This window comes from Canis lupus, chromosome 10 (genome assembly GCF_011100685.1).
Source record: "Canis lupus familiaris isolate Mischka breed German Shepherd chromosome 10, alternate assembly UU_Cfam_GSD_1.0, whole genome shotgun sequence".
NCBI lineage: Eukaryota > Metazoa > Chordata > Mammalia > Carnivora > Canidae > Canis > Canis lupus.
Genome location: NC_049231.1, coordinates 57,098,065 through 57,125,727, shown reverse-complemented (window position 1 = coordinate 57,125,727; position 27,663 = coordinate 57,098,065). Strand labels below are relative to the sequence as shown.

At 41.7% G+C, this 27,663-nt stretch overlaps 1 protein-coding gene across 1 annotated transcript in view; it reads right to left on the bottom strand.

Annotated features, from left to right (window-relative positions):
* The window catches only part of EML6 (EMAP like 6), a 274,701-nt gene that overhangs the window by 31,854 nt on the left and 215,184 nt on the right, over positions 1-27,663 (bottom strand). Inside the window, 4 exon segments of the mRNA XM_038551275.1 lie at positions 11,406-11,532; positions 11,647-11,848; positions 19,204-19,380; positions 23,079-23,167. Coding sequence (XP_038407203.1) covers positions 11,406-11,532; positions 11,647-11,848; positions 19,204-19,380; positions 23,079-23,167 — 595 coding nt within the window.

Below are 27,663 nucleotides of genomic sequence, written 5' to 3'. Positions count from 1 at the left end.
CTCTTCCAATAAAAATCAAAAAGGAAGGAACACTCCCAAACGCATTTTACAAGGTCAGTATTATCCCAATACCAAATCAGAAAAGGACACTACTAGAAAATAAGAGGCCAATATCCCTGATGAATATAGATGCCAAAATTCTCAATAAGATACCAGTAAACTTCATTTAGTAGCACATTGAAAAGATCATTCACCATGACCAAGTGGGATTTATTCTGGGGATGCAAGGATGGTTCAAAATGAGCAAACTGTCAATGTGATACCTCATAATAGAGTTAAAGAAAAGAATCATGATCATTTCAATAGATGCAGAAAAAGCATTTGACAAAATTCAACATTGACTCATGAGAAAAAACTCTTAACAAATTAGGCAGAGAAGGAACATATCTCAGTGTGATACAGGTCATATAAAACAAGCTCACGGCTAACATCATGCTCAGTTGTGAAAGATTAAAAGCTTTTCCTCTGAAGCCGGGAACAAGCCAAGGGTAACAATTCTCACCCCTCCTATTCAACATAGTACAGAATGTCCTAGTGAGAAACAAGCAAAAAAAAAAAAAAAAAAGAAATAAAAGCTATCAGAATTGGAAAGGAAGAAGTAAAACTGTTTCTCTATTTGTAGATTACATGATTTTATATATAGAAAATACTAAAGACTCCACCAAAAAACTGTTAGGGCTAAACAATGAATTGACTAAAGTTGCAAGATACAAAATTAACATACAAAAAAATCAGTAGCACGTCTAGATGCTAACAACTTTTCTGAAAAAACAGTGAAATTTATCTCATTTATAACAGCATCAAAAATAATAAAATAGGGGATCCCTGGGTGGCTCAGCAGTTTAGTGCCTGCCTTTGGCCCAGGGCGTGACCCTGGAGACCCGGGATCAAGTCCCACATCAGGCTCTCTGCATGGAGCCTGCATCTCCTTCTGCCTGTGTCTCTGCCTCTCTTTCTTTCTCTGTGTCTCTCATGAATAAATAGAGATTTTTTTTAATCTTTAAAAAATAATAAAATACCTAGGACTTAATTTAGCTAGAGGTGAAAATCTCTATGCTGAAAACTGTAAGATCTTGATGAAAAAAATTAAAGAAGACAGAAATATCCCATGTTTGTGGATTGGAAGAATTAATGTTGTTAAAATGCCACTACTACCAAAATCCATCTGTAGGCTCACTGCAATCCCCATTTTAGATTTCCAATGGCATTTTTCACAGAAGTATTCCTACTTCTATAATTTATTTGGAACCACAAAAGACACCTATAACCAAAGAAATCCTGAGAAAGAAGAACAAAGCAGGAAATATCATACTTCCTGATTTCAAACTGTACTATAAAGCTACAGTCATTAAAACGGTATGGTACCAGCATAAAAACATACAGACCAATGGGACAGATTCGTGAGCCCAGAAATAAACCCAAACATACATGGTCAACCTAATATTTGACAAAGGAGCCAAGAATACTCAATGGAGAAAAGACAGTCTCTTCAATAAACGGTTCTGGGTTCACTGGATACTCACATACAAAAGAATGAAACTGGACCCCTATCTTATACCACTCTCAAAAATTAACTCAGTGGGTTAAAGACGTGAAAGTGAGACATGAAACCTGGAAACTCCTAGAAGAAAACATAGCAACAAAGCTCCATGACATGAATCTTGGTGATGATTTTTTGGATATGACACCTAAAGCACAAGCAACAAACTGAAAAATAAACAAGTGGGACTACATCAAACAAAAAGTTTCTGTGCAGCAAAAGAACCCATCAAAAAAGTGAAAAGACAATCTACATAATGGGAAATTTTTTTGCAAATCATGTATCTGAAAAGGGGTCAACATCATAAATATATATATATATATATATATATATATATATATATATATATTTAAACCTCATACAATCCAGTAGCAAAAGAAAAAAACAAAAACCTTAAAAAATGGGCTAAAGACCTCAAGAGAGGTCTTCTCCAAAAAAGATATAGGAAAGGCCAACAGGTACATGGAAAGATACTGAACATCACTAGCATAAGGCAAATGCAAATTAAAACCGCAATGAGACATCATCTCACATCTGTTCGGCCATCCTCAAGACAACAAGACAGATACCAGAGTGGATGTGTGGATGTGGAGAAAGGGAACTCTTGTGCACTGTTGGTAGGAAGGCAAACTGCTACAGCCACTGTGGAAGATAGTATGGAGGTTCCTCAAACAATTAAAAATACAACTACCATATGATCCAATAATCCCACATCTTAGAAATGCATCCAAAGGAAAGAAAAAAACTAACTCAAAAAGACACCTGCACCTCCATGTGCACAGCACCAGTATCTACAATAGCCAAGACATGGAAACAACCTAAGTGTCTCTCAAGGGATGAAGATAAAGAAGATGTGGAGACATAAACAATAGAATATTAGTTAGCCGTTAAAAACTGAGGAAATCGGGCCATTTGCCATATGCTGTAATTTACGTGTGGCATCTGAAACAAACAAGCCAAATTTATGGTTACCAGAGGCAGAAGGGAACAGGGAAGGGAATTGGAAGAAAGTGGTCAAAGGTACAAACTTCCAGTTATAAGGTAACTAAGTGCTGGGGATGTAATGTAGAGCATGAGGGCCATAGTTAACGCTGCTGTGTGATATATGGGACGGACAGTAAATCCTAAGAGTTCTCATCACAAGGACAAGGTTTTTTTTTCCTTCTTTCTTTTTTACTGTATTTCTATGAGAGGATGGAGGGAGGCTCAATGAAGCTATTGTGGCAATATATTTCATACATAAATCATACCATCGTGCTGTAAGCCTTAAATTTATAGAGTGAGGTCAATCATTTCTCAATAAAACTGGGAAGAAAACAGAAAAAAAGGAGATATATTAATATTTACCTACTACTGGATAATAGGGAAATGAAAAAAAAAATACACACGTGTACTAAATGTTTCTCCTGACAGCCACTCGGCCCTGTAATTCTGTATCATTTAGGACAGAAGCACTAAAGATGATATTCAAATTTAAAAGTGATTTTCTAATTATATTACAGATTTCCCTCTCTGGAAAACAAATGGTATTTAATGAAGACATAAGGCTTGCTAGATACAAGTGTATAAAAAACACTGCTTCTTAAAACTTCTTTTTACAACACGATTGGGTACATGTTCCAGAGCCAGGTCAGACAGCTGAACAGCTAGACCAAGTACATCTAATCGAGAGATGACGAAACCTATTAATGTCATCATTTCTACAGTTGTCTATAGTTCATAAGTAAACCACATTAACTTGGTGCCAAGACAATACAATTTAGGTGTCAAAAATGTACTTTTCCACCTCAGACATTTTTCTCAAGGGAGACACAACCTTCCCAGTCTGAGAAGGCAGGAGAAGTGGCCGCAAGCCCAGGGCCCGGCTGAGGACGGGGAAACATGCTCAAGCTGAGTGTGCGATTCTGACTGGTGGCCCTATGTGACACAGCTCCTGAAGTGAGAAGGCAGGAGGAAGGGTTTGAACCCCTCCTTCATCAAGTGAAAGGTGAAAAATATAAAGATAGAAACAGAAAGGGTCAATTCCCACATTCTTTTCCTCATCCCTGGACAGCCAGCCAAAAGCTGCAGGCCTCAGTGCCTGTTAATAAAGGACCTTGAGCAAATACAGCCTGCTGACCCAGGTGCCCTGAGAACGCAAGCCCTCGCTTAGAGGAACAGAAGTTACTGAATATTTATATGCCCATTTCCATAAAAGTAGTTCAGTCGGTATTTATTTTGTATTTCTCATCACAGAGTTAGGTTTTTGTCTGAACGCACGTCCCAACTAAATATATCAAATAAAAATCTCCATTATTCCTATTCCCTATGCAGACGGTTAATCTAAGCAGTTCGGGGAGGAGGAGATGGGGACAAGTGTGTCATACAGGAGACATTTCAAAACAAACAATGAACCACGGCCCAACCGTGTGAAACTTGAAAGACCAACGGCTGTTCAGCTCATGCGGATTTTAATAATAGACCACATGACACATTTGGAGATACTATGGATCCTGTCTATAAGTTATGAAAAAGATGACTTTGTGATCCACCTGTGTCGTGATCATGCACTTACCTCAGAATCCAAAATTGGGATTGCACGATAATTTAATCCATACAAAAAAAGCCCTGGGTATTGGCACTAGACATTTGTACAGCTCAAAGTTTCTAATTTGTTCTTTTTCTTAATGTGAAGATAAAAACCTCTGGAGATGGGCCAAAGATGTTTACACGTTATTTTTAAAGATATGTGAGAATGTAAAAATGTAACGTGAATAGAAAATACCAATTTTAGAAAGCAACCATTCTCAGTGTACTAATGCTTTCTATAGGTCAATTCTTCTGACACCCCTCGACAGCAGAGTAAAACTATGGCTCATCAAAACTGACTCATTTAAAGCTGGGTAGAGTTTTAAATGTCTGTAATGATTTTTGCTACTGATTTGGTTATATTTACTGGTATCTTTAATTGATTATATCTACTCAAAGACATTTATAAATGATAGGAATTACTGTTCAACATTAAAATGACCAGAGGCTCTCTTCTGTGATAATAATACTAGTTTCCATCAAGAAAAAAAAATGAAAGGAGCACGAGCGGGCTATTTTCCACCCCTCCATTCTACTGTCTACCCTTCTCTCCTCCTGCTCTGAGCCCTCCATGGCTGACTTTTGAGGCTTCCATCAACAGGCACTTTTGTCCTTCAGTTTCTGACTGGCCTCAGCTTGAGGGGAAAATCAGGGGAAGGTGAGAGGGTCAGAGGAGGATACACCTGGGGAATTTACTCCCCGGAGAGCTTCTTGCTGGGATTCAGGTAGGTTACCTTCAACTTTCTCCCCCAGGTCTCAGCTCCTGTCAGGCAGTCTGCTCCTACAGCTAATGCTCCCCAGGTCTGGCAACAGACCCAAGGGTGATGGAGGGGCTACCCCATCCCTGTCGTTTCTCTATATCCTGCCCACACCTTTGTTACTAGGCCTTTCATTTAACTCTCTCCAAATTACTTCCTTTTCAGAGGGCTCTTGCTTTCCTGTTGGAGCCAGAACTGACAGAGAGCTTAGGTCAAACCTGAAAGACTTAGGCTTTCTCTCTCATGGTCCCCTAATTCTAAGAAATTCTATATAATAGGTGCCCTATATTTTTATAGTCTTTGAAGCCAACTTTAGAGAGCTAGAGCCAAGAATCAAAACCAGAAAAGGAAAAGAAAGCCTTCTCATCTTTTAGATGATACTACCCAATATAATCTTTAGAAATGCAGTATATATAATATGGTGCACCAAAGCATGGCAAAGGTCCTATTAAAACAAGGCAAAAAAAAGAGTTAAAATATTAGTATACCTCATGACTTTAAAAAAAGTGTTTTGTTTTTTTTTTTAAGATTTTAAAAATTTATTTATTCATGAGAGATACCGAGAGAGAGGCAGAGACGTAGGCAGAGGGAGAAATAGGCTCCCCGCAGGGAGCCCGATGCTGGACTCAATCCCGGGACTCTGGGATTATGCCCTGAGCTGAAGGCAGACACTCAACCACTGAGCCACCCAGGCGTCCCTTTTTTTTCTTTCTATTTTAGGTCTATAACAATTTAAGCCACCTCCAGTAGTTATGAGGAACTAAAGTGCCCTCACAGAAACTAGATTCCCTGCTGGGACAGGAAAACCAATGCTGAATATGGGATTGACCTCTTGTCAAAACCTAAGGACAATTTTGTTTGTTTTTTGTTTGTTTGTTTGTTTTTGGACAATTTTGGAAGTACTTGATGGTATTGTGAAAAAGCCACATATACCAACCCAAAGAAAGGTCTGCTAAAGATCACAGCGACAGCTCAAACATTAAAAAGTGACAACAAAAACACCATCAGAATCAGCTGCACCTAAGAAGAGACAAATAAGAACTATGCTTTTGAAAAGGAATATATACCAACAGTATTCAATTAACTGGTGCTTAGTTTATCCTGAAAAAAGGAGAGCAGAAAGAATGAAAGTTGATTTAATTGATTAAAAAAAAAAAGTAATGTGCTTCACTGATACGACTCACTTTGAGACTCCAAATCATTACCAATCTGAGATGTCAAAAGCCCTTTTCCTGCTAAGTTGCCATAAAATGCCAACCCTTAGGTCAGAGGGTAAATGATAAAAATGGAATTAGACGGATCTAAAGCTTGGGTCTTCTGGGAGATGTCTCTCAAAGTTGACCTTTCCTCCCTCTTACTGTGCGCTGGTCATGGTCATCTGGGGAGTGGCCAAGCACAGAGCCAGGGTTTCTGGACGAGTCCAGGAGGAGTGTGGGGTGGGATGGGGGTGGGGTGGGGTGAGGATTCAGTTCTTATAAGAATGACCAGTCCTTTCTGGTGCCTCACAGAATCCCTAACCCACAGGTGCATCGTTTATATTCCAGCAGGAATCTGAAAGACTAGGGGAAGCTGGTCCTCAGAGAGGATATTGTGTTACCCCTACTCTGTGTTCACTTGGTGCGTGTATCTTTTGTTATGACAAACACAATCTTTACATCCTCTGCCTATTAACATCTTCTAACATCTGTATTACTACTGAGTCATGCATAACATGTCCATGGCAAGGGCAGGCGTCTGTGACTCAGCCAGCAGAGGATGAAACGGATATGGACTAGTCACCTCTATATACTGTATCTCACGCTCTCCCCTTCTAAGCGGCAGTTTAAAAGACTATCCTCCTTCTGTCCTCCCTTCACACTATTTGGCATGTAGTGGTGGTCAACATTATTGTTAGTCACAGGCCTATGAAGATCTTTATCTGGACCCTGCTGAGAAAACTTCATAGCTCCCCAAGATCCTGGATGTGAGGCTGGATACAGTAACTGGAAACTCTTTGGGGAAGGGTGACTGCGTTTTCAATCATTTATGTGGGATAGTTTAAGTTGGAGCATTTTAAGAGTGTGTATATGACAAGAAAAATGGGAGGGCAGAAGGCATGTCCTGCTTTGGGTTCATACGGAAATCAAATTTTGTTAACCACCTTGGACTTTTAGTTCTGATAAAGGTGATTACACTGCTAGTCTATGGGTGGCATATGGCTGCTTACTTAAAACAGTCAATAAAAGGCTCATATTTTATAGAGCAGCAGGGATTGGTTGAAGGGTGGTCGTGTGACCCACCAGAGCCAAAAGTACCTCATAAACCATTTGGAGGATTTGTCAGTCAGAGGCAGTTCTTTCCTGCTGGACTGTAAGGTCCAGGCACTGTAGTCATTTTGCTACTTGAACTGCAGTAACCAAAAGAAAGCAGAACTGAAATATGGAGAGAGAACAGGAAGATTTGAGTTTCTGTATCAAGTGACACTCGAAGTCACCCAATCTCTGGATTTTTGGATGTGTCAGACAATAGGTTTCTTTTGCTTAGGCCAGTTTGGGTTGGGTGACCTCCCTGAAACCAAGTTGTACCTTATAAATTAAAAAATGACATACAAACTTCGTGTAGCCTTGGTAATGTGGTGAAAGAAACTTCTTAATTTTTATAGGCAAGTCTAGGAATCTGGAGCTGAGCAAATTTCAGGGACTTTGTCACCTGATGAATTCAGAACTGTTTTTATTGAAGTGAGAACACAGTATTTTGGTATCATCCCTTGTGCTGATAGTAGGCGTTTTGTATCTTAAATTGCTCTGAAAACCATGCTTCCCTCTCCTGTTTTTTTCCTTTCTGAAAAAGAACTACCATTTAAAGTATTTATTAAGCAATACTTTTAAGTTTGCAGGTGGATGAAACAGGCATAATATTAAGAAAACAGGGCAAGGTAGGAATGAGGCCAAAAGTTGGAAGCAAGGGGGTGTGTCAAGGTGGAGGTGGGAGCTTGAGAGGCAGGAGAGCTTTGGAAAGGTTGCTTTAGACCAGAACTGGAGTCAGCAGAGGATGGCGGAGAGCATATGCAGTGGCCCTGAGTGTCCAGATGAGGTCTAAAAGCATAGGTTCCCCAAACTGGAAAAGATTTCATGACTTGCCTCAGCCACATGTCACACGTGGCAGGTGAGCAGCAGGATTACCCAAGAGTTCTGCCAAGGTTGGGTACTGGCTAGACAAGTGTGGCGAGGTGAAAGAGGCAAGGCACTCCAGTGTGCTAGAGCACAGTTCAAGGGGGTGACCAGGATACTTGATAACACACCTGTAAGGGATTACGTAATTGGTAGGTATAACTCTATGCTTTTGAGAGCAATTACCAATTTCTCTCCACTTTCCTACTTCTCAAAAGATTGGAACTAAAGATCGTGTGACTTCTGAAGAGTAAGAACTCAGGGTGAGTTAGAAATTGTACAAAGAAGCACAATCCAAAGCCTCATGCTCTTTTAAAATGAAATAACTGAGTCTAATTAGAACTGAGTCTAATTAGCACTATCTGAAATGTGAGGAATTAGAAACGCAGTTGCTTAAAAACTAACTGGTGCATAATGTGCAGCTGTCTGCAAGGCAACTGTTTTCAGTGTGATGGATCCTGCGCTCATCTCACGGTTCTAAAGTGGGAAAGGATTTCAACCAGAAGCAGAACTTTCCGAAACACTGATAAAAAGCAAAAACAAGTCCTTGCACTGAGTGGTTGGTCCAGGCTCAAGCCTCTTGCAATTCTCCAATGTTTGTCTCCCGTTAGTCTTACTGGGGTGTGTCTTGGCCCAGGTATTTAGAAAAGGCACCCAGGTATCTGCAGGTATACACGGGAGGGAACAATGAAGGGCAGGTCAAGAAGAGCCTCTGCCTCTCCAATCAGGAAGGCTTGAAGGAGTGAAAGGGAAGAGTGTCAGGGCTGACAGTCCTGAATATTGGTAGGGAGAAGCCAGGTACTATCTGATCCCATGAGGTCCCCAGCATTTCTGTCTCTGCGCCTCTCTCTCTTCTTCTTGGGATGCTGGAGTCCACAGAGTCCATTTCTTTCTTTCTTTCTTTAAAAGATTTATTTATTTATTCATGAGAGACACAGAGTGAGAGAGAGAGGCAGAGACCTGGCAGAGGGAGAAGCAAGCTCCCCACCGGGGGCCCGATGTGGGACTCAATCCCGGATCCCAGGATCACGACCTGAGCCAAAGGCAGGCGCCCAACTGCTAAGCCACCCAGGCGTCCCCACAGAGTCCATTTCTTATCCCAGGCGAGGACTCAGGTGATGTATTTGCCTAGCTTATTGTCAAGAGTCCTCTCCACTCACCTTCCTTCTCTAATCCTGCTTTCTCACAAAGTCTCTGAACGTCCCACCTTGTCTGGCACCCCCTTCTCTCTTCTGCAGTTCAGGCGCTGTCCACCATCCTATCTCAGGTTCACATTCTGCTAACATTACTGACAAGGACTGGTGGAGACCGCTTGTTTTGGTTCTCATTATGATTTGCCCTCATGGAGGCTGTAGATTCAGACACCATTTGCTGCTCCTTCGTTGCTCACCCCCTCCTGCAGTGGTCGAGCTTTGCTCCCAGGATGCCTTGCAGCTGACATCCTGCTCTCTGGTTACAGCCCACTCTGGGAACTGAAGCTGTCAAGGCTTTTAGGTTACCAAGGATATTACTCTGTGTAAAAAAAGGCTTGATTATTCCTCCAGACCCTGTATTTATCTCAAAAATGTTTTGTTCACTACATATCTTCTTCATTACACCCTGGTGTGAATTATTTTGAAAAGTCAACAGAGTACTGAAATGCCAACCCCTAGATCTCTTAATACTATGAAGCACTTTTTTTTCTTGTGTATATAAAAAAGTCAATCCTGTGGTTGCTAATTAATGTACATTATGACAAGTTCCCAAACTGATTTGGTGAGGCAGCTTCCAGATATTGGCATTCTTAAAGGTCCACTGTACCTGCAACTCTCACACTTTTTTCCCAAAGTGAACAAGGATGAAATTTTTACAGACCTACCCAAAGAGACATCGAGACAAGGAGAAGTTCAGATGAGCCTCAGTTCAGGTTAAAAACCAACTACAGGGTTTGGAATTGTGAATCTGCTTAGATTTCTAAATCTTAGTGGACAGTCTAAGTCTCGGCATGATGAAGCACTAGGGTTGTAGAAATCATCCAGGACAACCTTGGAATAATAGCCAAGTCAACTCACTTCATAATATTATGTGACATTGGAGAGGCTCGGTAATTTTTTCCCAAAAGAATGTTTAATTTATGCCAAATGTTTTTAAGGGTGGATTATTTAAGAGCAAGGCTTATTTAGGCACTTCTGTGCAGATGGACTTTTTTTCTTTATTCTTAGTATTAGGCCCTTTAAAAGTATTTTCTTTCTGTGGCCTCTAGAAAAACCACGTGGCAAGCAAGATAAACTATAATTCATATACTACTGCAGAAAAATCTCTAACTTTTTTTAATCAAAAGAGAACTCTGAATCTTTATAGTAGACATCTAACAAAGATGCTGGGGATGGATTAGGGATTTTTGAATCAGATTCCATCAGTGGGCATATATTACCAAGCTAATTTTGACATCTAGCAATGGACTGAAGCGGGGGGGTGGGGATATTTTATTTCTTTATAACTACATTCCCATCTAATTGTAAGAAGTGATAAATCAAATTTTTGAAGTAGTTAATTTGCCTAATAGGCATAAAGCCACACTGAATGCAAAAAAGCAACTTGGTCTCATAGTGAACCAGGGAACTTGTGAACATGGAATCCATGTCAATATCCACAGAGAATTCTTCAAACATCTTTGTCATCCATGAAATTCTCTTCTGATGTTAGAATTTTAGTGAGTGTTTATCCTGCCTACTATGAATGTGGTAAATTAGGTAACTGCAGTAGCTATGAGCTTTTTTTTTTTTCCTAAAAAATGCCTAAGTATTTGGCTATTTCTCTTTTCAATACTTACAACAGCACATCAAAAAGGCCTAAAATAACATCCCAAACCCCCTTTCTATATAAGGATCCCGAGACGGCAAAAACAAATTGGTTAGGTCTAGAATCACGAAGCCCATCTGAACAATCTTGGGCAGGTGAAGACACAATGAGAGAAGGTACACCAAGTGATACAGTGTAATGCACAGACTCTGGTTAGAATAGGGGATTATTTTTCACAACCCACAAATATTCCTTCAGGACCTTAGAGGCCTTCCCACCCTCCCACCTCTCTAATCAGCATGTCTCCTATTAGCCATCACATTCCAGACAGTGTTTGGCTATCCTGACACCCTCTCTAGGCAAGGGGAAGCCTGGTTCAACCAAATCTCATGTCTATTCAAGTCATATTCCACAACCAGCTTCTGCTTTTGCCATATGTCAAGGGCCGTGGGCAATTTTCCCCAGTTTTAATCTGTATGCAGGTTAAGACTCTGTGCATATACACCACAGACTAGCTTAAGTAGCAACTCTGAGGGCAAAGAAAATGAACTCTTGTTGAAATCTTGTCATCAGATGTAATCAATGCAAACAAACCTGGCGACACCATACCTTTCTTCCACTGAAACTTCTTTCAGCTGCTGGTGTGGTTTGGTACCTTCCATCTCCCTGATGCTCACGGCATAGATCTTGGTGGTGTAATCAATGGCCTTCTCTCTAGCAACGTCACTGTCATAGCCTCAAACAATGGAAAGAAACGGGTGTGGAGTTGGTGGGCAGTGGGCCGGGGATGGGGTGGATGGGTGCTGTGCGGGAAGGGGCAGCCGGCTAGAGGCAGGTGGGGCTCACTCACCTCCATCCTCTTCCGCATCCGTGTCTGACTCCTCACTGTCCACTAGCTTGCTCTCTTGGGTCCCCACAAACTCCCTCGTCCAGATCATTAAGGCGGTGTCAGCACCACCGACCGTGAGCAGCACAGAGTCGTTGTGCAGCCACCTCACGTTGGTGACATGCGCGCTGTGCCCCACATACTTCTTGAATCTTGCATGCTGGCCCTGTGAAGCCAGAAACTGGTGATTACCCCATCTGGAGTCTTAGGAGTCCTGCCTTCAGACTAGTTCATCCATGTTATTTTCCCGGGTGGCTTCTGGTGGATACAAATTAAGCAGTTGATCTAAGCAGCCACTTCCCTCCGTTTTCTTAGAGTGTAAGCTCTATGAGGGCAGGAACTAGGTCTCTTTTTACCGAAAACATTACCTGGCTCATCATGTCCTCAGTATGTGGTTTCTGAGGGAAGGAACAAAACGTTGGACTACAGAACCTCCTTGGGAGGGCCTAATTAAGTATTTGTTTCTCTCAAATATCAAATGTACATTCCCCACAGGTCTCTAGTGTAAACTCCTGATGGTGAATCTGGCTGACATTTGAGATCAGAAATGTTTTCCCTGTCATCCCCCATAGTGGCTTTTGTACCAAGGCCCAAGCTAGGAGAAGAGCAAGGGACTTCTTAGAATCCTGGGGCCCAAAGTAAGATTTAAAACAAACACAGCAGTTTCTGCCACGGATACTGGAAACAATTTTCACGGGAAACATTAAAACAATTGGTTTTAAAACAAAGTATGCTCCTTTTCAACAAGCATAACCAAATATAAGAGCCCAATTTATGAATAATTGTAGAAAGCTTTCCAGAGTTTCATACCCAGGCCATACAACATTTATCGCAGGTGGAGAAGGATGAGGGTGGAATATGAGTCAGCTGCTCACAGTCCTGACATGTGGAGGGGAGCTGAGGCTGCCACCAGAAACCAGCTTCCATTTTTGGCTCATGAGCCACAGCCTGGCAAAAACAGCTCCAGCGAGAGCCATTTTAAAGAGGGGGACTTTTTTTTCCATCCTCTCAGCAACAATCAGAGAATACCTTAACCAATGTGGGAAGCTGCACGCTCTTCCTGAGGTTGTGAGAGGGCCATTGGTATCCCCCATGGAAACTGGACTCCATAATGGAAGAGACTTCCAGAGGGTTTTGGACCGGCATGCTAGGGAAACTGAAACCAGCACAGACACATGGCAGGAGACAGGTGCAGCAGAGTGTGTGACTCTGAAGTATGCTCGTTTAAGATCTCTGGGTATTTGGCGGACCCCTACCTGACAACGAGTGGAAATGCCCATCCCTCAGCAGAGTACTGTGTGTAGAAACATTAGGGAAGCAAACAGGCAGGCCATATTTCCAGGAAGCCTTCCAGAGCCACTAGTTTGCTAGAAAACAGGCAGAGCACAATAAGGATTTCCAAGGGAAACCACTACTCACATAGATCTATGTGAGATCCAGAAGACACGGAAGCAAGGAGGACAGGCATAGTGGTCACGTGTCCTGCTGGTCTTCCAGCTGGAAACAGCAACCTGCCCACTGTATCTACCACCAACACAAGCTTATTTCTTGAGGAGGACAAAGAAAAAGAGCCTGAGGAATGCCTCTCCATACTCCTACTTATATAATGGTATATAGGGTTTCTAGACAGGATGGAAGAAGAAATCCAAAAAGAAAGGTTCAGGAGAAAAATGATTATAACTTGATCATAATCAGGGTGCAGGGGGAAAGAAAGTGACAGAGGAGAAAGAGGAAAAAATTATGAGTCTCGGGGATCCCTGGGTGGCTCAGCGGTTTAGCGCCTGCCTTTGGCCCAGGGCGCGATCCTGGAGTCCCGGGATCGAGTCCCGCGTCAGGCTCCAGGCATGGAGCCTGCTTCTCCCTCCTCCTGTGTCTCTGCCTCTCTCTCTCTCTATGTCTATCATAAATAAATAAATAAATAAATAAATAAATAAATAAATAAATAAACCTTTAAAAAAAATTATGAGTCTCTGACGTGATTTAACAAAACTGAGATTCTTGCAGCAGAAGGGGATTCAAGATTCTCAGAATACGAAACAGGATCACTGCTCCATGGAACAATAAAGGGAATTCACAGTTACTAGATATTTCCAGGAAACCAACTCCTCCCCCAGGAGGAAGAGGTCAGCAGGGATGTTTGGTGGCTCCCTTAGGGCCTATGGAAGGAGTCTCCTGAAGACCTGGCACAGCCAGTCTGATGAGCTGTCCTTCCAGGTCATCATGTCAAACCATGCATTTGTGTCACCCATCGGTACTCACTACCACTACTTTCCTCTTCCACTGAGTCATGAAAGAACAGAGAATCTGGAATATGTTTCTACAGGGCTGGGTGTTAACTGCTGTTAGGGGAGAAATTCCTGAGAGTTTGATGAAATAGATGTACCCTCTCCTCAGATTCACATTTCGCATAGAATTTCTCTGCCTTTAACACTTAATGGACAAGGTTCCTCTCAGAAGAGCCATTCTCTAGAGCCTTTGACTTTCTGAGAAGGAGACTTGAGACCTTGAGGGTGGGTTTGAGAGATGTAAATGACATCTCAATGACATGAGGTATTTTAACCTCGCTGGTATAGTGGAAGGGCACAGCTTGCAAGCGAATGGAATGGAGGCTATGGAAACAACTGGCTGGCTATATAGATGGTGTCCAAGGACAGAACTGAGTTTTCTGATACATGCTTTAAGGTACTAGAAAAATAGGTAGACTCTGGGAAAGGAGAGTTTATTCTATGGAGGTCGGAAATAATGTGATTATCAGGGGACCAATACCTCATTGAGAAGATTTTAAACTGTGAAACTGTATATGTAAGAACACCTGTTAGTTATTGAAAGAAAACTGCCTGAAAGAGAGGCCAAGTAACTCCTAGGAAAGGAGAACAACAAAAAGTTCAAGAAGAAGACATGACATTATAGTCTGGAACTTGAATTTTGGGCAAAGAGGTTTAAGTGTAGTGATGAGATCTTATAGGTGTCATTATGACCTGATGACATGGAACTCAATGATAGATTACTGCGATGGGATGGTGTTTTAATGTGGTACAGCTTTCCTAACAAAGTGCCACATGCTGGGGGCTTAAACAACAGAAATTCATTTCTCACAGTTCTGGGAAGAGACTGGAAACTTTAAGATCAAGGTGTCAATTTGGTTCCTGGTGAGAGCTCTCTTCCTGGTTTAGACACACCATCCATTTATGAGTACATACAAAGTGTGCATATGGCCTTTCCTCAGTGTGTACAGTGTGTGTGTGCATGGAGGGACAGGGGTAGAGAAGGGGGGGAGGGAGGGAAGGAGAGAGAGAGAAAGAGCATGTGCGCACCCGTGCAAGCTCTCTAGTGTCTCTTCTTACAAGTATGTTAATCCTATCAGATAAGAACTCCAGACTTATGATCTCACTTAACCTTAATTATTTTTGTAAATGCCCTCTCTCTATATATAGTCACATTGGGTGGCTGGGTTTTAACATATGAATTTTGGTGGGGAATCATTCAGTCCATAACAGATGGAGAACTTTGTCCAACATGCAGACTCAGAGCATTGGAGAAGTATGACAATACAGCTAGAAATATTCATCAGCTTGGGTCCACATATTTAGGAGTAAAAGTGTGCCAGAAAAATCAGATTAAGAACAAGAAGAGAAAGAGAAGTGATACTATCTTTTTTTTTTTTAAGATTTTATTTTTTCATGAGAGGCACACACAGCGAGAGAGAGAGAGAGAGAGAGACATAGGCAAAGGGAGAAGCAGGGTCCCTGCGGGGACCCCGATGTGGGACTCAATCCTGGGACCCCAGGATCAGGCCCTAAGCTGAAGGCAGGTGCTCAACTACTGAGCCACCCAGACGTCCCAGAAGTGATACTATCAAAGCAGTTTACACTGACCAGTGGTTTTCAAATGTTTTTAAATTATGAAACTGTTTCTTCAACCAAATCTTACATAGTAGAACTCAAGAATATAAAGAGATATCATCCAACTTAAAATAGTGGACAAAAGATTTGTACAAACACTTCATGAATGGTCAACAAGAAAAAAAAAGAAGTGCTGAGCATCACTAGTCATCAGGGAAACAAAAATTACAAGCACAACGAGATCATGTTATCTGCTTCCCCAGGACAGCTAAATTTTGAGGTCCGACAACACTGAATGTTGGCAACTGGGACTCTCTTACCTTCTCTATGAGAATGTAGAATGATACAACCACTTAGGAAAAAGGTGTGGCAGTTCCTTAAAAAGTTAAACATATATTTCCCCCTATGACCCAGAAATTCCACTTGTATGTGTATTTACATAAAAGGGAGAAAACATGTCCACAAAGATTTGTCCAAAAGATCTTGATAGAAGCTTTATTACAACCAAACACTGGGAAAGCATGTGCCCGTTGATAGCCATGTGGATAAACAAACTCCGTTCTATCCATACAATCGAATTCCACTCAGCTATAAAAAGGAACAGACTATTATTACACAGAACAGCAAGGAGGAATTTCAGAAACATCCGAGTGAAAGAAGCCAGACACAAAACAGTACCTACTTGATCATTCCATTTATATGAAGTTCTGGAACAGGTGAAACTTATCTATGTGGAAAAACAATGGAATAGTCTTTTCATGTGAGAACAGAGGTGTAGGGGGTTGGAGACTGACCCGAAAGTTAGCATGAGGAAACTTCCTAGGATGATGATAGTGGTCTGTATCTTGATAGGTGTTTGGATCATGTACATTTGTCAGTGTTCATCAAAAGGAATCTCAAAAAATTTGTGTATTTCAACGATATACAATTTTACTTAAAAAACGTCATAAGCAAATGCTGAACTATAGGTGATGACAGGCATGTTGCAACATTTAGGGGTAAGTATCCTGATATCTACAGTTTACTTTGAATTATATGTAGGATCTAGGTGGTGGGGTTCCAGGGGTTCACTGTATCATTCTTTTGCCTTATCTGTATGTTTGAAAATTTTCCTAACAAAATGTTAGAAGAAATCTTACACAGAAAATGTATAAAATACAAAACAGAGTGACTCTGGTTAAAACAGGGGTTGGGCCCCAGAGCCCCTTCAGTTGGTCCCTACCTTGTTTCCTAGGGTTGTCCCTGAGGAACCTCCTTGGAACTCGGGAATTGTAGTACCACAGCTTGAAATTTCTGCTATAAGCAGCCCATCTGGGTAGGCTGGGGATGCGGAGATGAATTCCCAAGACCAAGAGCAAATGTATGTAGCTCAGGAGCACGATACATGGGAAATTTAGCCATCTAAAGATCTGCCACAACCTGTCTAATAAAACCAGGTTTCACTAACTTTCTGACTTGTCCTGTGGGCAAGGTCATTTCAAAAAATGTAGAAGCAAAAAAAAAAGAAAAAAAGAAAAAAAAAAGAAAAAGTAGAAGTAGGAAGGAAAAGTGCCAAAGAGAACTGAACTCTGAGAAAATAGGAAGCAGGGCTAGTAAGTGATGGTGAAGTGATCAATCACTGGGGGAAGGCTACCTCGTGGTTTTGGAATTTGGGATGGATAATGACAGGAACACTGGACATATTCAGAAGTGTATCTTAGGAAAAAACTACAAAAATAATAATCTGACAGGATATTAACAAGTGAAAAATCAAAGAGGAAGGCACTTAAAGAAATCCAAGTTGCTGCTGAGAGAACTGGTGTGTTCAGGTATGAAGTGTACATGTGATGCAGGAGCAGATAACCAAGGATGAATACAAAAGTCTCGCACAGACAACTTTAATATAGTTTCAGGAATGCTGAAGTAAAAAACTAAGACAACTGGAAAGGAATTTAAAGATATATTTAGGACTAGGGAAAAATAGACAAAAGTTAGGAACACTTCCTAGATTGATGATTTATTTAATAGCAGCAAAAAACAGATTTACTTATCTCCTCTATACAGAAAATGCTCTTCAAACCAGAAAGGGCAAAACAGAGGTATGGGCTTCCATACAGGTACTTCTGGTGTGACCTTAGAAGTAAGGTCAGTAACAGCTGGGGAGTTTAGAAACCAGGAGACCCGGCATCAAACATAAAAAGTTCCTGTATCCAAAAGGGAAACAAGTAGACTCTGGCAAATATTGATTCATGAGTTGATGCAATCCCTGGAAAATTCTAAGGTGAATTATTACACAAAAGGTCAATAAGCACTTGGAAAAGGAAGTAATGATCACTAGGCAATGACGGGGGTTCACTATGACCTACCTATCTTTTACTGATTGGTTTATTAGAAGGAGAGATGAAGGATACCAGAGATAGAGTCCATGTGGCTTTTAGCATGATATTTTCCAAGCCATTAATGATGTATCACTGGGCTAGAGCTAGAAATGTGAGCTCGGTGTTAGCACAATCAGGTGAATGTCAATGTCTGTTACTGACTGGAGAACTCTAACTCAATGTGTACATCAATAAACCAAATATCAAAATGAATGAGGCTCCTGGCAGTGGTTTGGTTGTGCTAGTCTCTCTTCTTTTCTTCCCATGATTTAAAACCTCCACTTGTGAAATGAGAAGATAATGTGATCTGGAAAGGAAAGTAAGTATTTTGAAAAGGTATTTAAAAGATGTTGACAGGTTGATAGGTTATCTTATTATGAGATGTAGTAAGATGAATCTTATTGGGTACAAGTAGTAAGTTCAAATTTTAGAAAATCAGTGGTGTACATATAAGATGAGGGATAACCTGAACAATTTTTTTTTTTGAAAGCGATCTGTGATTCAGTTGTATAGTGTGGCAGCTCAAAAAGTTGGTAACATTTTAGTTTGATTTAATCCAAAGAGAAAATCCAAAGAGGGTAAGTGTCCCACTTGAGCCTGAGCTGGTCAACATCCCAAGTGGTGAATTCTATTTCAGAAGAAACAGTTTGGAAAGGAATTGATAACACAGAGCATGCTTGGAGGCAGGGGCAGCTGGAAACCATGTCCTGTGGGAGATGGCTGAAGAACCGGACACATTTAGGCTGAGGAAAATGAGGTTTTGGGGAGTTACATATTATTTTCCTCTATATGAAGGCCATTGGAGGACCATGGTTATGTGGTGATGGTTCAGAAGGCAGAACTTTGGCTAACGAGAAGAAATTTCAGCTCTGAGCTGAAAACAGAGCAGAATATTTTGACATATGAACTATTTAAAGATGAATTGGGCTACTTTGTGAGGTAGTGCATCCCTCCTCTCTGGGGTATGCTAGTATGTGCGGGAAGGGCACTGGCCCAAGACACTGTAGAGAAATTCCTCCTCCATGGTTGGTGAGATGTTGGATTTGATGGCCATTGAAGGCCTTTCCAGGAGGAATTCCAGACCATGAGGACAAGAGTCAGACCTCGACAGTAAACAAGTCATGAGGTGTTTAGACAGCAAACATAACAAGAGGGCTGCCGGTGACATTACTGACTGCTTATGCCTTCAATATTTGAAAATCCACTTAGAAAAACAAAAAACAAAAAACAAAAAAACAAAAACAATCTACTTAGATACAAAACATAGATTTTAGGTTATTAATGAGGTTGAGCAAGTATATATAATAAACATGCAGTATTACCTTGACAGGATAGGAGAAAAGCTTAACGAAACCAAAATCATCTCCAGTGGCTAGGAGGGAACAGTCTTTGGTCAGACTGGCGGCATTGACATCGGTCACATCACTATGCGCGGGCCAGATTCCCTCACAGGTGGGCCCTAGGACACACGTCCATGTGTCCCACTCTATCTTCTCAATCTGAAAAAGAAGGAAAGAAAATGAATATATTTTCACACAGCCTGGAAAATTTTTTAATTGAAGCACAGTTGGCACGCAATGTTACATTAGTTTCAGGTGTACAGCACAGTGAGTGGACAACTCCATGCGTTCTATGCTCAGCGCAAGTGTGGCTGCCATCTGCCACCATACAACTCTATGACAATACCACTGACTACGTTCCTTATGCCGTGTGATCTTTTTTTGAATTTTATTTTTTTTTAAAGAAGCGATATGAAGCTGAGTCATTCTAACTGATGACTTTACCAACCTCAAGCATTTGTGCTGTGATCTGAGGTGTGGAAGTGCTAAGCTGCATTTGTTTTGAGTGGCATAAGCATTATCTCAATGAACACTACAGTCAAGATAGCCATCTATTTTTCTACTGATAAAACCAACATTTTGGAATTGTGGAAATCTGATAAGAAGAAAGTTTTTTTCATTCTTCTCTAGGTATTTACCATCGTTGAAGCCATAAACTAGACCAGGGTTTCTCAGTGTCAGTGCTATTAACATCTCAGGCCCGGTGATTCTCTGGTGTCAGGGGCTGTCCTGTGCACGGTTGTACTTGAGCTCACTCCTCTCCTCTACCCACTGGATGCCAGTAGTTCTCCTCCCCAGGTTGTCTCCAGACATGGGCAAATGTCCCTGCAGGAGGGGGCAAAATTGCTCCCAAGTGAGAACCACTGAGCTACTTTGATCAGGGAGGCTAATCTGTGAGCAAAATATTTTTAAGTCACAGATACAACTTTTGTTTTGAAGAACTGCTTTCTAGAAGGAATGAGTAATAAGATTGTGCAGCTACCTTAATATCCTGTATGCTACAGAGAGATCATCTTAAACATCTGAAGAGCTGTTTATACTGCATTGCCATAAATATATATTTATCCTTGAAAAGTATTTTGTCTAAAATTCATGGACGGAAGATTTAAAATTCGTATTGGTTAAATCCTGTTATAATCTAGGCTTTCCTTTTTATTTATTTTTTATTTTATTTATTAATTTTTTTAGGCTTTCCTTTTTAAAATAAACAATAGTAACCTCCCTGCGTATTAGATTTTTCTGAGGGATGTGATCTGCTGGTACATCTTAGCATTACAGAGAAACGACAAGATAAAGACGCTGCTAGGGTTTCAGTGACAACATGGGGAGGCGTTAGGCATCTTTTAATGACTCAAATTTCTCCTCATTTAATGTTCTGTGTTCCTTCCTCGCCTGTGAAGAATTGGAACGAAAGAGCCGTGCTGGCCCTGGTGATTAGGGGTGCCTCAGGCAGGACCACAGACTGAGGTGACCTGAGGTGGCTTACACTGGCCTTGGCAGGAAGAGAAGAAGGAAACCGTTCCTGCTGGTTCCACAAGCAGGCTTTCTGGCCTGCTGACTCCTCTCTAGGCTGCAGATCCCACTTCTGAGACCCCACCCCCACCCCCAGGGCCAGTGCCCTGTGTGGCACTCTCCCCAGCCTCGTGATCGAGGCACCAAAGGAGGGAGAGCTGTGGCTGATCACCCTGTGGTCACCCTAGCAGGTCACCCTCGGCCAGATCTGGACACTGTGGTCCCTAAGCAGGTACCTAAGTTGCTGTTTGCAATGGAAACTGCATTGAAAATGGAACACTAAGAAGGGCTCCTGTAACCCACGAAACCCCAAAGGGGTAAACTTGCTTAAAAGTCCTGGAACTGAGATGGGAGTAGGGTCTTTTCCACAGCACCTTGCCTTGGGCAGATATATCATTACCACCATGACTTTCAGGGGAAGGGACCGAAGCCCAGAGAGGTGAGCCATTTAAGTCACAGCCGGCTTAGGAGGCAGAGGGGAAGCGAGCTCGAGAGAGGTGGCCGCTTTAGTGTCGCTTTAACTGCCCTGAGCTGTGTCAGATGGGTTTAAACAGACATTTTAATATGTGTCATACCTAACAATTTGCTGAGTAAGCTTTGTATTAGTTTCCCCAGGACTGTTTAAAAAAATAAACTTTTTTGAAAAGAAGATTTCCCAAATCCTTTCATATGCAGCAGAAGGGCCTGATAATACTGTTGATGGAAATGCTGAGCTGCCTCTCCAGTGCCCTCTCCAGTGCAAGACCAGGGGGACCCAGCCATGGAAACACCAGCTGGATGGCCTCCCCAGACAGCAGCAGCAGAGGTCGGCCTCCGGAATACCAACTGTGTACCACAGAGCAACAGAAGCCTTAGAACATGAATTTCCCTCTTGTGCATAGCCTTCTTATATAGCAATTGCTCACTGGTCCCCACTTGGCATTATTCCCCCTCCACCAATTGGTTAGACTGAATTTTATTTTAGGATACTTATTTTGGGACATCAGAACATGAAGGGAAAATACAGATGAAGTGATGTAAAATGATGCTTAAACACACAGGAGAAATCCAAGAGGCCCGGGGCTTAGGCTGCCGAGCTACACACAGACACCTGGCGACTGGGACCACACCATGGTTCTCTTATTCTCCTAGAGCCTTAGTCCCCCTATCTGTAAAACGGGACTGGCAACCATCACACGAGGCTGTTTTGAAGACAAAAGTATAGGCATATGAACTGCTCAGAACATTCACCAAGTATCCAGGGAACAAATGACATAATTTAAAATATTTCTTACCCAAGGCTTCAGAAGTTTCTTTTAAAAAGTTAAAATGACAACTGATCAGAGATAAATAAATCAGAATCTGGGAGTGAGAGCAAATGATCAGGAAACAGTTTCCAGGACTATAATGCCATCGTCTATAACTTCTGTCTCTTATGTACTGCATAAATACTTCTTAGAAACCATGAAAACATGAATGGGCACATGTCCCAGTGTCCCTGGGAGCACTTTGCAATGATAAGGATGGTTTCTATTACCTGCGAACTGAAGTAGAGAGAGGGAGATGCTCATCCCTCAGCAATGTACCCGCCGACCCTTTCCCTGTCAGGAAGCAAGATTTCCTTTCCTCTCCTTTCATCAAAGGTTATGTAGCAAATAAAGGAGTTGGGTTGTCTCCTGGGGCTAAGAGGAGGTTCTTAGTGTTCAATCAGCCAATTACCTGATGGCCATCGTTCCCTCTGTGGAAGTACCCTGCAGACCCTGAAAGAGGCACTTGCACACAAGAGCAGCTGAACCTTTAGAAAGGTTCAAGGATTCAAAAATTGAATATAGGCTTTGCCTTCAACAATTAAAAAAAATGATGAAGGATATGACATGAGGAAAACAGGAAAAAGGCAAAGAGTTTGATATAAGTGGATGGTCAAGCTGTAGATGGGTTTGGTTTTGAAAAGTAATTTCTCTCACTGTTGTTGTGGAAGATATTGTTACAGTAAATAGTAAAGAGTGAGAAGGCAAGTTTCAAAACTTTCTGTTCCCAGAAAGCTTTGCACAAAAGGACAGGGCCTGTCCAATGGAAGAAGTAATATGTGGCATCCAGGCTGTTAGCTTTGTCACTGTCTTCCAACAGAGAAAAAGGAAGCAGCTGAAGGCTGAATGCATGATGCTGTATCAGCAGTGCTGGGAATCCACAGGTTCTCAGGATGTGGGGAACCAGACTAAGCAGTAAGAGTTAAGAAATAAGTAAGCTTAAAGGTACACTGAATATAACCCATACCGGTGGATAATGATTGACAGGTTTTTATTTAAAATGCACATATTAAATCTTCATGAAACACTTTTTTAAAAAGCTCTGTGCATGACTATTACCTCTGAAGGTCTGATTACATGCCGTTTGCCTCTTGGAGCTTCAAAAAAGAGTTGTTCTTTGGCACCCGAATTAACTTGCAGTAATTTTCCTGGGATGAGAGAATGGAGTAGAGAGACAATTTACATCTTCATTTATCTTCCTATTATAAAGAGATAAGCATGGTTGCAACTATTTTGATTCATTTTAATCAGCCTCATAAATTGAGCAACTAAATCATGAGTTTTCCTGAAGTTCACGTAAGGCAATTACATGGCATGGTATAAACCCTGAAGGCAGGAGTTTGTTCATGCGGACCTCATCAGATCCGACCTTGCACATCCCTCATAGAATCGAGCCTGCTTGGGTGCCTGGGTGCTCAGTTGGTTAAGCATCTTTCTTTGGCTCAGGTCATGATCCCAGGGTCCTGGGATAGAGCCCCTCATTAGCTCCCTGCTCAGTGGGGAGTCTGCTTCTCCCTCTCCCTCTGCCGGATTCCTGCCCTCACCCCACCCCGACTCGTGCTCTGTCAGTCTCTCTGTTATAAATAAATAAAAATCTTTTTTAAAAGATTTTATTTATTCAGGAGAGACACAGAGAGAAAGGCAGAGACCTTAGGCAGAGGGAGAAGCAGACTCCCTGCAGGGAGCCCCATGTGGGACTCCATCCCAGGACCCCAGGATCATGCCCTGAGCCGAAGGCAGACGCTCAACCACTTGAGCCACCCAGGTGCCCCAAATAAATAAAATCTTTAAAAGCAACAACAACAAAAAGAATCAAGCCTGTTATGTTTTACTCTGTTGCAAGGAAGTACCTATTTTTCAAAAGCTTGACAAAATCTAGGTATTTTGCTCGTTTTCCTGGTTGCACAAGTGTGCAATAAAAGGAAACTGCATTGGCAAGAACTATGGCATCAGAAGTGAGAACGTTGTGGCAAGCATCCACACTTACCCAGGCCAAAATTCTAAATTTGTCCTTTAAAGTTTAGAAACTGGAAGATAAGGATGCATAAAACAACCTATAAATACTCCTCCTCCTCCCTTACCTGACTTGAAAATGTGTAAAGAAATCCAAGATTTTCCCAAAACAAAGTTTTAAGCAAAAATGGTCTTTCAGTCTGATATAAAATTAAAATGTTGGATTCAATTTGATTAATGTTGAAGAAGATTAGATACCCTGATTCTCCTCTTAACACCTCGCTAATCCTTTATGGCTTGAAATTTAAATGACTCAAAAGATACAGACTCTAGTAATTTTTCAGAATTTTAAAATCACAGAACATTTCAAACACATGTAGAAATAAGAAGAGTATAAAGAACCCCCACGTGCCCAAATGTTCAGCTTCAATAGTTATCAGCACATGGCCAACCCTGTTCTGTGAGCCTTCACTCAGGCCTTCACCAGATAATTCCAAAGCAAACCTCAAATGTCCTAATATCTCATCTGTAAATAATTCTGTGTATATTTACATCATACCATTTCTACACCTGCTTTTTCCCCATAACCCTGTACATCTAGTAGTCTTGAAATGTCTTTCCTGCAAATGTAATACCAAAATAAGAACTTTGTGGCTCCTATCATGCTCTTTAATGCTTAGGTGGCAACCACCTGGCTTGGCAATCTGGTTTGGCTAATCTTCTGGAGACTGTTTCTCAGTGATGAATTAAAAATAAGGCTCTCCAATTGTGTAACTGAAAAACCTTAATTGTTCCTAATTTGTTGGGTTATAATATGGTGATAAGAGGCCTTGGCCATGAGGAGCAAGTGAATTTGAAGAAGTTTCCTTTGAAAGGGGTACATTTCTCTGAACTTGTGGCTGAACATACATAAACGAGAAAAAAAAAAAAAGGTAGTTAAATTAGCTGAGGCTATTTGGTATTACAAGAAGGTGAATAATCAGTTTTTTCCAATTAATTAAACAGACCTATATTTTTTTAAGGATTTTTTTAGGATTCTCAAGAGGAAGTGCAAATAACAAATGATCTGGAAAAAGAATCAAAGGATTCAGTGAAAATCTCCTTTGATTCAGTGGCTAATTTTAGATGACTTCTGGCCATCTAAATAGCAAGAGAACTCCAAAAGAACTGTAATTTCCAGATAATCCTAACAATTTACACCATAGTTTCAAAGATAATATTTTACTTAAGGAACACCCCAAAATTATTAGAACAGTTTAGTGAAGCACTTCATGACTGCAGGGTTATTAGAAAAAATTTTTAATAATAAATTTATTTTTATTGGTGTTCAATTTGCCAACATACAGAATAACACCCAGTGCACATCCCGTCAAGTGCCCACCTCAGTGCCCGCCACCCAGTTACCCCCACCCCCTAACCTCCTCCCCCCCTTTCACCTAAACACAGGAGACAAGCACCAGAAGTGCTGCAACTGCACATAATGCCTATGGGGTACCAACCTAGCTCATGTCCTTCCCTAAGAACCACCCCCCACTGGGAGCTGGACTCCTGTGGTCGTGTTTGCTCTCTGGAGGAGGACACTGACCCAGGAGGGGCCAGGCTGGAGATGACATCCTCTCTCCTGGGAACTTAGAATCTAGGAGACCCAATCAGTGGGTGCCTTGCTGGGATGAGATGTGGACTTTGGAAGTGAGGGTGGCATTTGGGGGCAACTGAGTGGACCACAAACAAATGAATAAGGAAAGTTGCCTGGCAGGGGGAGGGGCCAAAAGCAGACATTAGAGTGATGACAGCAGTGGACAATGAAATGATCTGCCTTGGAGCAGGAGAGGAGAGAAGAGGGGAGAGGTGCCGGTTTGGTTTTCTGGTTCATTCCTAAAGCCAGTTCCTCAGGAGACACTGCTTCCTGCTTTTAGATTCTCCGAGCTATCCCCAAATCTTCCCAATAAGCTCATTCTTTATTATTGTTTAAAAAAATGTAAGCTGAGTGGGCCTGAGTTCCTTGCAGCCAAGGATATGAAGAAATTTTTTTAAAAACCGCAACTATTCTTGTGTTAGGAAAGTGGAATTATGGGTGTGATTCCTCCCCCTACCCTATTCTTTACTGTGGTTATTACTCTTTTCTTTAAGCATAGAGGAAATATTTAGGTCACCACTCTTTTTTTCTGCTGCCTTCTGCTGTCATATAAGCTTGGAAAGAAGAGCAAAAAAACTGTATAATCCACGTATAGTTGCCCCTTAGTAACAATAACCCTGTGCTCTCAGAATCTGCACATTTTTATTCATTTAGAAACTCTACTCACAAGGAGGAAGAGAGCTGAAGAGCCAGATGTCCTTGCTACTAAGCAGGTATAGAGGAAACCACACGCCCTGCAGGTATATAGAGCTATATAATCCACAAAATGATTCACATCCATCATCCCTGTTGCTAAACAATTTACAAGTTAGAAGAGTCCCATAGCTGGGTGGCTCAGTGGTTAAGCAACTGCCTTCAGTTCAGGGTCCTGGGATCGAGTCCTGCATCAGGTTCCCCACAGGGAGCCTGCTTCTCCCTCTACCTATGTCTCTGCCTCTCTCTGCATCTCTCAGGAATAAATAAAACAATCAAAAAGAAGAGTCCCGAAATTCATACTAAATGTACCAAATGTATCAGACCACTTGCAATGAAAATGACAAGGAGAGTTCTATTATGACCCAAACTGTTCACTGGTCAAAATCTTGCAATCCTGATGTTTCTTGAAACGAACTAGTATCAGCCAGAAAATACTCTTCCATATTTTCTCTCTCTCCACCTTTTTTTTTTTTTTTTTCCTTTCTTAAGCATTCTGTACAGGAGCTTTCATTCAGGGGTAGCTGATATTTCTGCAAAAGCCTGATGCGCTTTTTGGTTTCCTAGGACCGGTGGTTGCCATGGACACGAAAGGCTGCAGTGGCTGCTGACTGCGCATCCCCCGCCCCTGACAGGCCAGCTGGCTCTGGCAAATGTGTTCACTATTTTTGACAAGATCAAAGGAATGAAAAGGAACCCTGCTTCTGAATTCTGCTCTCTACCCTTGCCAGACCCTCGAGGCCCCACCGTGAAAAGCTAGGTTGGTTTTGAGGCAGTATGGCACATTCCTGAGGTCAGGCATTTGGGGAACTGGGGTATCACGAGCCCAAGCATACCAACGTGACACACATGTCACAGCAATCACCTTGGAGTCAGACCAGGGAAGATCCACGGGCCTACCTGCACTTATTCTCTGGATAGTAGAACCCCACCCTGAAAACACTATTCTCCTCTCTGTCCATAGAAAACGTTTGATCTGATGCTCTCAGCTAACCAAGGGGCCGCCTAGGACAAGAGACGAGGAGGCTTTTCAAAGACCTCAGCCTCCTTACTCCCAGGACCTCGTCTATCACCCTGAGCTCCAGCTGGATCACAGAGGCTGGCTTAGAGCAGAATTATGGAAGTGGTGTGATGGCTCCACACTGAGGGCCTTTATAAAGACTGTCACATAGGCATCTACGTGGTTGCGACCCACTGATCCGGGCCCAGTGCTCTTTCCATCTAAGACTTACACCTCTTTATATCCCCTAGCATTTTACACTGGGTCTACACATTTGCAGAATTAAAAGAAAACTTCCCAAAATGCAAATAAGAACCTATTACAGTAAGATACCATCTCATACCTATAAGGATGGCTACTAT